Below are 11,832 nucleotides of genomic sequence, written 5' to 3' on the forward strand. Positions count from 1 at the left end.
GATGGCTCTCAATAACCTTTTTCTTTTATCGAGTGTTCGATGTGTGCTTATCAATGATTTGGGGCCATCACTAATTCATGTGAGATTTCATAATTTTTGCCGAAAAATTCTGATCGAAATTAGAGAAATATCTATCAAGCAGGCCAACAACAATCAATTATCAACCGATTTGAGTAATAATGTCGGCATCGGAACAAGCACCAAAAATCAAGTACGGAGAAACCGCACCCAAGCTGGACAAGGCCCAATTGCAGTTCATGAAACTCATTGAGCAACAGAACTTGGATCGTGTCCAGAAACTGAAACGTGTGCGACGCAATAATTTGCTGACCGCCGGAGCGCTAGGCGTTTCGGTGCTGGCTATATACGGCTACTCCATATTCTCTGTGCAGCAGGAGAAGTTCCTCGACGACTTCGAGGAGCCCAAAAAAGTGACCACCAACTAAATACGCCCAGCACCCAATATTACCGTTAATCCACCTAGTCTTTAAGCGTTTTCCATTCATTTTGTGCACTTACCTTGAAATCGTTGTATAACCAATATTAATTGTAAGTATTGCCCCATCTCGCCTAAAGCTGGCGCTCATTGCCTGCCTCTTCGTTTACAGATGTCTCAAGCCACGTCGCGCATCCTTGGCAGCGGCGTCCGACTGCCGCCCCTTCCGAGCATACGGGATTTGGTCAAGCTGTATAAGTTACAGGCTATGAAGCAGCTCAGCCAGAACTTTCTCATGGACGAGCGTCTGACGGACAAGATCGTTAAGGCAGCCGGTCGCATAGATCCGCGCGATATTGTCTTGGAGGTGGGTCCTGGTCCCGGTGGCATAACGCGCTCCATTCTGCGTCGTCAGCCGCAGCGTCTGATGCTTGTCGAAAAGGATGCCAGGTTTACCGAAACGCTGCAATTGCTGCGCGAATGCGCCCGTCCACTCAATGTCCAGGTCGACATCTACCATGAGGATATCTTGCGCTTCAACATCGAACAGCACGTGCCGGACACCGCACAGCGCTTGCATCTGATTGGCAATTTGCCGTTTGCCATCTCCACCCGCCTGCTGATCAACTGGTACGAGGATTTGGCGGCACGACGCGGCGCATTTCGGCGAAACGACACCTGCATGACGCTTACCTTCCAGAAGGAGGTGGCCGAGCGCATTTGCGCCAAGCTGGGCAGCGATCAGCGCTGCCGTCTCTCGATCATGTCCCAAATCTGGACGGAGCCGCTGCTCAAGTTCATCATACCGGGCAAGGCGTTTGTGCCCAAGCCACAAGTGGACGTTGGCGTTGTCAAAGTTATACCCCTGAAGAAGCCCAAGACGCAGCTGCCGTTCTCGCTCGTGGAACGCGTCGTGCGCCACATCTTCAGCATGCGCCAGAAATATTGCCGCCGTGGCTACAGCACTTTGCTGCCGCCTGAGGGACGGGAGGAGACAACACACGCGCTCTTTCAGCTGGCCGATGTGCAGGATACGCTGCGTCCCTTTGAGCTGTCCGTCGACGAGTGTCTGCGCCTCGCCGACGTCTATGCTGACCATGTGGCCGCACATCCTCAGCTGGCCAGCTACGATTACCGGGCGCCAAAGCAGGCCCTCCAACTGGAATCAATCTGCCTGGCATGAGTCAACCAACGATTTCATAGACTTCTTCTGTGTATATTATAAAAATTGTATTACATAAGTGTAGTTTGGTACAATAGAGACTACATAAAAATTGTAAGCTTTTGTGTGATTGGACGGAATGTGGCTAAACGAGATTCGAGTTAAAAAATTGAACTGTCGTTAATGGTAAGGCACTTTGGTACTAGGATTAAGTGCTGTTCAGTGAGACTGGAGTGTGCCGAGCAGCAGCAGCGGCAGGAGGAGGGCAGCTGCTCCGGCCAGTGCTGACATATGCAGACCGCTGGCTCCGTTACAGCGATGATCGAGGAAGCAGAAACAGAAGGTTGTGTCAGTGAAGTAGTCGCGCTTCACGTCGTGCTCCTTGATCGTGTGATTGACGTAGTGGGCCAGGCGCAAATCCTTTGCTGCCGGCCGACAGCCTTCGTACTTATCAGCCGGAATGTCTGTGCGAAAGCTGAGCGCACTAAGACAATCGCGGGTTATGGTCTCCTTGGCTCCGCGTCGCTCGGTCACTTTTACGCAAATGTCGTTGCTCTCAGGACATTGTTCGCCTAGGAAGCCAATGCCGCGCCAGTTGAAATTGTCGGCGCAGCCGGGCGTGGCGGAGGTGCAGCGATAACACCAAATTGCAGCACCTGTCAACAACAAATCTTCGATTAAAACGATGTCTGTTGCAGCTCTTCCCCTCTCCCGCATGACAAATGTTGACGAGCTGTTGCTTCTCCTTCTTGCTGCTCGGGTTGATGGCAGTTTCTGACTTACCATCTCGAATTAATAGTGCCGCTAGCAGCAGCACAGTAAGTGGGACATGTGCGTGCATTGTTTATTGATAACTTTAAATTAATTGATTCGTTTAATAATTATATTTAATACACAATTGTATAAAAATAAACAAAAAACGCAAACGACGAAAACAACGCCCAAGCTGGCGATAACGATGACACGCGTAAATCCTATCGAATGTTGCTATCGCCATCCACCACATTTGATCGGTTATCAGTGCTCAACGCACTGCCGAAACAGTGCTGGTAAGCACATGCACATTTGCGCGCCAGTTTGAAAGTTACAAAAAAGCTTAGAAGTGAAAGGCAATCTGATTTAGATGTGCGCCTGTGGACTATTATTGACATCTTTTGCAAATATTGTTAGATGGTGACTCACGAAACTTTGTTCGCTTTTCTCCATGTATGTTTGCATTCATAAGCTATATCTTTGACTATTTTACAGCCCATTTCCGAAACACATATTTTGGTGTTTCCTGCTAACAGTCATGTGTATTTTTAGCACTGCAAATTATGTATGCAAATCAGCTACAAAAAGGGGGTCCAATAAACTTTTGCTCGTATTTGGTGATCGCTTTTGGAGTATTGTTATTTATTTGTGTGTTTTTTGTGGAATGTGCGTTGTTTGCCAAATTAAAGGCCAAGATGAATCAGCCGGCCATGTCGAGGCAGCACTGCTAATTGAACGAACGGTTTCGACTGGACGGCCTGTTGACAAAGTCCAAAAAAGCCGATGGACGCGTAACACCAGTGGATGTTGGCGCGTCACGAGTAGAAAGATGTTCAAATATGGAAATGACGAAATATCTTGTGAGTACAATTATGAGAAAGATTGGAGTGCACTGTCTATAGATTGTGCGACTTGCTATTCTAGTTTACATTCATATCAAAGGCATTTGTTTAATATGTATTATTGTTGTTGTTGTTTTTATTTTAATAACTTAGAAACTAAACAATTTATACAGCTATTCACATTTGCAAATATCGCATACAAAGGTTTTTGAATAAGTCAAAAACAAGAGAAATCTAACATTAATATATATGGTTCTGTATATACACAGAAAAGCTGTTCACACATGAAACATGATTAAAGATCATCAAGAGTTTTACAAGAAATGAATGCAAATCGTTTTGTTATGTACAAATTAGAATAATAAATAAATTATGCCTGCTAAATGAATCATTCACACAAAACCAAACAAACGGGCTTACAAACTAACACACACACAGTCAAATAACTAGAAAACTACGAATACATTTCATGTAAAATCACGTTTGGCCCCAGCCGCGGGACCAGTGCCCCGCCCCCGATGAGAGAGTATGTATCTGGATCTAAGCGGAGACGACAAACTCCTTTCCGGTCTTAAAGTCGACGCACTTGAACTGAGGACAGCACTTGGGGAAGCTCCAGTTGAGGTCGCTGGGCAGCTCCTCGCAGCCGGGCATCTCAATGTAGGGACAGGTCTCGATATTGATCTGACGCGCCTCAATGTCGCACGTCATGGCGGCACAGATGCCCTTCGGCTTGTACTCCTTGTCGGGTAGCATCGAGCGTCTGGTCAGCTTGTCGTAGCATTTGCCGGGATGCGCTGCAAGTAAAAAGGGAAAAGACGGCGAATCAGTTAAAAAGCGGAAGTTGTTTTTCTTTTTTTTTTCCCCCTTTTCTTTTCAATATATCGTGTTGTGTTTTATTACAGCTGCATGCATTTATTTATTGGTTATGCATGAGGAAGCAAAACTCACTGGCGCATATGTAAATATCAATATATATTTATGTATATATATATCTGTAGATCTGTGAGTATTTGCTTTCGAAATAATTTCGGCGTGACAGGCAAAAAATAATCAAAAGACTTAAGCCACGAACTTGCCAGTCACGCCAGGCCATATTGAAACGGAGGCAAGTAAAAATACATTACGCGCAGCTTCTCTTGTGGCATATTTATAAATAAACGAAAAACAAAAAAAAAAATCTCAATTGGTCAATTGCAAACAATTGACAGCCTCGCGCCATTATTTATACCAATTGGCCGCCGGCTAAATTTTGCAGAGTTTTGATTAATCGACATCTCGGCATCTGGCATTCAGGTCGCGGGTCGCGGGTCGCGGGTCGCGGGCGTTGAGATCTTAAAGAGCATTTCGAGCATTCATTTAAAATTGTTATATTTGTTGTTTTGTGCACTCCATGGGGATTGGGTTTGAGAGAAATTGGCGTGAACTCATCGCCTATTTTTAACCCGGCCAGAAGTTGGACGACCTTCACGTTCGAAAAATTAGCAACTAACAGACAAATAAATCGAGCAACTATTTTATCAAGAGCTGCGACATTTTTGTAATACAAATCCGCATAGCTATGCAAATTAGCACAGCGAATTTGAATTTGTTAATAAAAACCCAGCAGCAACTATAGCAACAACAATCAGCACATTTCTTATGCTAATTTTTGGCAGATGCGAAAAAACCCAAAAACCGAAATTTGCCCCAAAAGAAAGAAACATATCAAATAAAATAACAACAAATTCATTTGTTTTTGCTAATTTGATTGCGACTGTTTTGCGTTGTTTCTACTACGATTATGTTTATTTTTTTTTGTTTCAGTCTGTTGACGTCAACGAAAACAGCAAAACAAATTATAAATCATTCATAAGATAAAAACAAAAACAAAACAATAAACAACCTCTGACGTCGAGCGCAACAAACAATTACAATTAATCGCTAACCAACACTCAAATAAAATTACAAAAAAGAAGTAAACTCTGGCAACCATGTGTCAAAAAAAAAAACAATAATCAACCTCTGACGTCGAGCGCAACAAACAGTTACAATTGATCGTTAACCAACACTCAAATAATGCTACAAAATAAGATAACTCTGGCAAACATCTTCAACCTTCAATCATTTATACTGGCAGCTGCTTTTAGTTTTTTATCACTTTTTATTGTTGCTAAAGGTCGTTAAAGACATTTGAGATTTTTGTTAAAAAATGTAATTTGGGCTCGCATTGACGTGTTTCTATTAAATTCAATTTAGTAGTGCAGCAATTGAAGAGTAAAAAGTAAAATAATGAATTTAACCCATCAATTGCCAGGTATACGGGTTCTGAGCACTTTTCAAAGATACTAACCAGGATGGATGACCGCGGGCTGAGTGTAGACAGCCGCATCGGCGATGCAGGCGAGGCAGGCGGCAATGAGCGCGAGTGCGACACAAACTTTTTCCGCGTACATTTTGCGTTATATTTATTTATTATTGGCAGATGGTTTATTTGTATAATGTGTGTGTAAAACAATTTATTTGTTTAATTGGTTTTCCACTCGGTTCCGTTCACAGAGATTCAACTTTTATTGACTTTGTGGAGCTATGCACTGGACACTTGACAGTTAGCAACTGAGGCTACAGCGGCCAGTGACGCTCATATTTATGCGTCGTCCGTAGCCAGCGAATGTTACAGGTCTGATTCGCTCTCTCACACACACAGATGCAGAGACACTCTCGCTCTCTGGTGATGGTGCGGCGAAGCACATGTTTTCTTTTTGACTGCGTTGTTCGCTTGCTTCGCATTTTAGCTTTTTTCGCTTCACATTTTTGCGTCTTGGGTTATTCCGAGCCTAACGCGCACCATAAATCTCTGCTGTATACGTATGTATTTATATATTTGGGCATGTACGTATGTATGTGTGTGCGTATGTACTATTCGCTGCGCCGGCGAAATGCCTTTTCTCTATTTATCTCAAAGCGCTTTGCCCACGCGTTCTCTGCTCTCCATTGTTCTGCATTATTTGCAGTTTGTGTAAATAATTGCTCGATCACTTCAAATGGCAACAACTCGCCGGCGATTTTAACCAAATCCGTCTGGGTTGGGGGGCAAAGTGTAGGCGTGCTTTGTTGTTTGGAGGCGTTTTGGAATTCGTGTAATTAATTCGTCGCCCCCTTTCTTTGATTGGCACAATGATCGCTTTATAGCTGAGCGTCATGCTCAGCTAGATAGATGTACATATGTATGTTTATTATCTAAATATAAACCTCTGTTGCTGCAATTTTGGCCAGTATAAGGGGACGTAGACATGAACATACATATTTTTATTACCGCTTGGAAAGCGTGTTGTAATTGGTCCTGACAGAGCCCTCCAAGCAGAAGCACAGACTTGCAGTGCTTATTATCCCGTTCGACTGACGCCAAGTTGACGCCGTCGGCCGACAGGGGGCGTATCGCTTAATGGAAACTAGTCGCCTCTTGTCTGTTTTTGTTTTATTGCATACCAGAGCTTAAATACCTATTATCTGTGTCCGGCATTGCACGCCATTCTTTATAGACAAAGAAAACGCTAGTCGGCTGCTTATATTAAATGCTATTAGCCACTATTTTTTTTTTTATGTGCTTTTCCAGTGTCCTGTAAACTAATATGAAAAAGTGTGTTTTGGTTTTAAGCATATAAAAGCCAATTGGATTCCAGTCACTGGATGCTTCATTCCAATACCCGTTTAACCCGTTCCCAGCCCCGATACGCATGTCACACTTGCAACAAGCAACAGCTACACAGATTCCAAGCCTCAGACCGTAGACCGTAGACCGTATACGATAACAACGTTGACCGTGTGACGTCAATTTGTTGTTGTTTGTTTGCTTGTGTTTGCCGTCGCCTTCCTTGCTTTTGACATTGCCTTGGCCCGGCGCGTCCGAAACCGAATTCATTTTGCGGCGCACGCTGGAATTTATTAATTATGACCGGGTACAACATTTTAGTTTTGGCTTAGCACAAGGGGCAAGGGGCGAGGGGTAAGGGACGAGGGACGAGCGACTAAAAATTCCACTCGGAGCAGCCGTTTATTGTTGCTGATTTATTGTTGATTCGTATTAATGTTATTGCCCAGTTTTTGGACTACGTGCCTGCAGTAACTAAAGGAAAATAACAAAACAAAAACAAGTCAAAAAAAAGAAGCCAACAATAAAAATGAAAATAAAAACAAACACACGAATTGATAAATATTTATAAACTTAAGGTTTTTGTTTTGACGTGACGCATAATTAGTTATAAATTGTGTATTAAAACAGTTCGACGCAGCGCAAACAGTAGCTAGTTTTAAGGTTACCCCCAAGATGCCACGCCCCGCCCCCAACCACCGCCCAACCAAGCAGATTGTCTACTAAACGATATGTGAACAATTAATTACTGATTAATTGCAACGGACGTGTGCTAGTTACAAACTAAAATTGCCCCATACTTAAATGAAGCTGATGCTATATATAAATCTGGAGGCCATAATTACCTGTGTGTTGCAGGTGAGGCAGCAACACCTGCGGCAAATTGTTAACTGTTGTGTGCGAAACGTTCGCATTTGCTGGAACTTCAAATCTAAGTTAAATAATAATAAAATAAGGATTAATTGATGTGCTGAACTCGAGATGATTGTGATTTGTTAAGCTGAAGATTTAGGTATTCCCCAGAATTGGTATGGGAACCAAGTTGATGGGGAAAGAAATTTCTTGAGTCGTTTCGATTGCAGACTTTATTAATTCAATTTGCATATTTAACACGTTGCTTTTCGGTTTTGGCAAAAATCCCGAATTATCAAATCCGCATAAAACGAGTCGCCGTCCAGAGTCTGGCGCCAAAGAAATTGCCAATAATCCATCAATCGATTTGAGTGCTTTTGTTTATCAGTCCCAGCACCGCCCCGCCCCGCCCCGCCCCGAGATTGGCACGGAGACGGAGACGGAGAGTCCGTCTCGGTTCCAGCCTTCGCCATGTGCTAATCGCTCGATGGAGCGTTGCGTGAAGTTTTTGTTTTTTATTACACGTCTCGCCGACGTCGATCGCTACCGTCCGGACCGGTCCATAGACGAACTATTGAATCTATTTCCCGGTCGAAATGTGGACGCAGCAGCAGCAGCAGCAGATTCTATCTAATTATGCAGGAATTTTTGGCGCGGGCTCCGTCTGCGAGTCGCCACGATAAATTCTGGCAAATTTGACAGAATGTTTTTATTTATTCAAGAGTTTTTTTTTTTTTTTCTTATATGACAGACTAATATCATAAACTCTTCTCTTTGTCTGCTCGAGTAACCAGATGCCAACTGGATGACACCTTTGACAACCTTTTGGTAGAGTACTTTGGGTGGGGCAAAAACAGTTTTGTGATTTGGAATTGAAATTGAAATTGAAGCAAGCAGCCGTATTTAATTTCAGTTTAGACGTACGTTCATTTAGAGCACAGGCACAGTTTTTCAAATATTTTACAATTTGTAGTAAATAGTGAAAATTTATGGTTACAATTATGGCAAATCAACCGCTTAACATTGTTGTTAAGCAGCTGGTGCAGTGCCTGAAGCGATGCAACGAGCCAGTCTCAGTCGATGGACTACTCAGGTTCTCCAACATTACCGTCAAGGATCCACACGCCTTTAAGAAAAAGCTCCGAGTGCTGTTGGGCATCGCGGTGCGGCTCGGACTTGTCGAGGAGTACAACAATCACTTCTATGCAACGACCCATGTGGAGGATATACTGCCGCTTCTCACCGAGGACACGGGCAGCGACATTTCGATTATCAGCTCGGAGGAGACGTTCGAAGAGGCGGCTGGCCTGTTGGCCCTGGATACTGGCCTGGGCCTGGAGCCAGATCCAAGCGAGAGCGAGCAGAACGACTCAGCTGTTAACGTCAAGCCGAATACCCAATGATCCACATTCAAAATGCTATTCTTTTATAAAATACAAAATAGGAATAGCCCACATACCAAAACATAAAAGGAACTAAAGGGAAAAAAATACGTGTAAGTCCACAATCTGATGAAATTTGTATAAAATAATACGAGACAATTTTATCATTTATTTTGTACACAGTAACGATTCTGGCTCTGGCTCTGGGGGAGACGAGCCTTGCGCGGGAGAAGAGTCTTTTAGAAGCTCTGAGACGAATTGGGGATGACAAAGGAATGCGCATTTCAACTAAATTATCTTTAAAGTAAAAAAAAAAGAATAAATATACAAGCTGGTTAGTTTATTTCATGAGAATGATTTTATTTAAAATTAGGGGCCCATTGAGTAATAAAGAGAAAGAGCAGGCGTTTGGATCAAAAGCTCTTTTTAGAAATACTTCCTGAGCGAAAACCAGGTTGCAAACACAACACTCGGCTGTTCGGCCGTTGTCCAATTCCATCTTTATTACTCAATGGGCTCAATGGGATACATTAATGTGCTTATGCTGTTATTGGTTAACAGCTACAAAGAGAGAGAGAGAGAGAGAGAGAGAGAGAGAGAGAGAGAGAGAGAGAGAGAGAGAGAGAGCGAGAGAGAGCGAGTGGACTCATACATATGGGCGCACACTTTCGGAGCGAACTCACACTGTCGCTGGCGACATATGTATGTATGTATGTATGTATGTGCATGTGTATGTACATAATATTTATATTTGTTTATACTTGCAAGAAAGTGTTACAAGTTGAATTATGTATGTATATATGTATGTATGTATGTATGTATGTATGTATCTATGTATGTATGTATGTATGTGTGTATGTACATATGTATGTACGTATGTATGTATGTATGTATGTATGTATCAATGTATGTATGTATGTATGTGTGTATGTACATATGTATGTATGTACGTATGTGCATGTGTATGTACATACATATATACGACTATATTTATATTTGTTTATACTTGCAAGAAAGTGTTACAAGTTGAATTATGTATGTATATATGTATGTATTTGTGTACGTATGTATGTATGTATGTATGTATGTATGTATGTATGTATGTATGTATGTATGTATGTATGTATTCATGGTTGTATGAATGTATGTATGTATGAATGTATGTATGTGTGTACGTATGTATGTATGTATGTATGTATGTATGTATGTATTCGTGGTTGTATGAATGTATGTATGTATCAATGTATGTATGTATGTGTGTATGTATGTATGTATGTATGTACGTATGTGCATGTGCATACATATAAACGACTATATTTATATTTGTTTATACTTGCAAGAAAGTGTTACAAGTTGAATTATGTATGTATATATGTATGTATGTGTGTATGTATGTATGTATGTATGTATGTATGTATGTATGTATTCATGGTTGTATGAATGTATGTATGTATGAATGTATGTATGTGTGTACGTATGTATGTATGTATGTATGTATGTATGTACGTATGTATGTATTCATGGTTGTATGAATGTATGTATGAATGTATGTATGTGTGTACGTATGTATGTATGTATGTATGTATGTATGTATGCATGTATGTATGTATGTATGTATGTATTCATGGTTGTATGAATGTATGTATGTATCAATGTATGTATGTATGTATGTATGTATGTATGTATGTACGTATGTGCATGTGTATGTACATACATATATACGACTATATTTATATTTGTTTATACTTGCAAGAAAGTGTTACAAGTTGAATTATGTATGACAAATGTATTTGTGTGAATACACTACTGGGCAATTGAAGTTGTTTGTTTTGGCCAGCGGGGTCCAAGTTCCAGTCGTCTTCGGTTTCGGTTTCGGGTTAAACCCAAAAGCATCAATCCCGCCGGACAGTCGCCTCTCTAATAACCATGCTCGAACTAGTCCGAAATGCCGGCGACTTTCTGACGCCGTCGACTTTCACGAACCGGGCCAAGTTTGAATTTAAAATGAATGACGTGAATGAAGCAAAATACATACATAAACAATGTCTACACATCGCAGCTAGGTAAACAATTTAGCAAAACAAAACAACAAATTGAATTGGGCGAATTTGTCATCTAAACGGAGCTTGACCAAAACCAAAACATTTCAAATACAAGGCTAAGGCCAGAGAACCCAGATTAGCCCAGATCTGGCGAGTCTTAGGAATTCCCATTCGTTTGTTTTCAAATTCCATTTTATTTCTGATTATGACCAAATTTGCATGGCAGTTTTTTTTTACTCATTATCTATCTCATCTATTCACAGATACCATATATAAGATTATCTGATTATTACGGAATAAATACACATTCCTGTTTTTGTGTACAGACCAAACATTGCGAACATGTCATCGAATGGCTTAAAATGCGAAATTTGATAAGAATATTGATAACTATACGAAAATATGCCTGCATAATGAAGGAGAAGGATAGATAGATATAAGATTACAACTAACGACCGGGAACTCCCGACTAGGAAATACCCTCAACCCTATTCTAACAACACCAAGTAAGGCAATAGTTGTAAAATTAAAATTAAAATTAAAATTACATATATACTTTTCAAGTTGCTGCTTATAATTAACGAGATTTGCTCACAAAACCAGATTTCGATATACATTTTTATCGATTGTTTTGAAACGGGTCAAATTATCGACTATCGGAAACAAACTCGTTTTGCGCGTATACATTCCAACTTTTCTCTAGCTCTTATAGGTTCTGAGATGGACAATAGC

The 11,832-nt window shown here is 41.4% G+C and overlaps 5 protein-coding genes across 5 annotated transcripts; 3 read left to right on the plus strand and 2 right to left on the minus strand.

The window, feature by feature from the left end:
• Window positions 1-107: 107 nt before the first annotated feature.
• On the minus strand, window positions 108-2,562 carry crim (QVR superfamily protein crim). The gene is made up of 2 exons (XM_002048578.4): window positions 2,382-2,562; window positions 108-2,254 (listed from the first exon to the last, which is right to left on the minus strand). Exons 1-2 carry the CDS (start codon window positions 2,437-2,439, stop codon window positions 1,818-1,820), a joined length of 495 nt encoding a protein of 164 aa, XP_002048614.1. The 5' UTR covers window positions 2,440-2,562; the 3' UTR covers window positions 108-1,817.
• On the plus strand, window positions 180-446 carry Ccdc56 (Coiled-coil domain containing 56). The gene has a single exon (XM_015176310.3). It carries the CDS (start codon window positions 180-182, stop codon window positions 444-446), a length of 267 nt encoding a protein of 88 aa, XP_015031796.1.
• mtTFB1 (mitochondrial transcription factor B1) lies at window positions 609-1,716 on the plus strand. The gene has a single exon (XM_002048577.3). The coding sequence runs from the start codon at window positions 609-611 to the stop codon at window positions 1,617-1,619; it is 1,011 nt and encodes a 336-aa protein (XP_002048613.2). The 3' UTR covers window positions 1,620-1,716.
• A 754-nt stretch (window positions 2,563-3,316) lies between the features above and the next one.
• Window positions 3,317-5,793, minus strand: LOC6623706 (uncharacterized). Its single transcript, XM_002048579.4, has 2 exons — window positions 5,526-5,793; window positions 3,317-3,990 (listed from the first exon to the last, which is right to left on the minus strand). The coding sequence occupies exons 1-2, from the start codon at window positions 5,626-5,628 to the stop codon at window positions 3,734-3,736; spliced, it is 360 nt and encodes a 119-aa protein (XP_002048615.1). The 5' UTR covers window positions 5,629-5,793; the 3' UTR covers window positions 3,317-3,733.
• Window positions 5,794-8,585: 2,792 nt separating this feature from the next.
• LOC6623700 (uncharacterized) lies at window positions 8,586-9,401 on the plus strand. The gene is made up of 2 exons (XM_002048580.4): window positions 8,586-9,171; window positions 9,242-9,401. Exon 1 carries the CDS (start codon window positions 8,666-8,668, stop codon window positions 9,077-9,079), a length of 414 nt encoding a protein of 137 aa, XP_002048616.2. The 5' UTR covers window positions 8,586-8,665; the 3' UTR covers window positions 9,080-9,171; window positions 9,242-9,401.
• The last annotated feature ends 2,431 nt before the right edge of the window (window positions 9,402-11,832 follow it).

This window comes from Drosophila virilis, chromosome 3, assembly GCF_030788295.1.
Source record: "Drosophila virilis strain 15010-1051.87 chromosome 3, Dvir_AGI_RSII-ME, whole genome shotgun sequence".
NCBI classification, from domain to species: Eukaryota; Metazoa; Arthropoda; class Insecta; order Diptera; family Drosophilidae; genus Drosophila; species Drosophila virilis.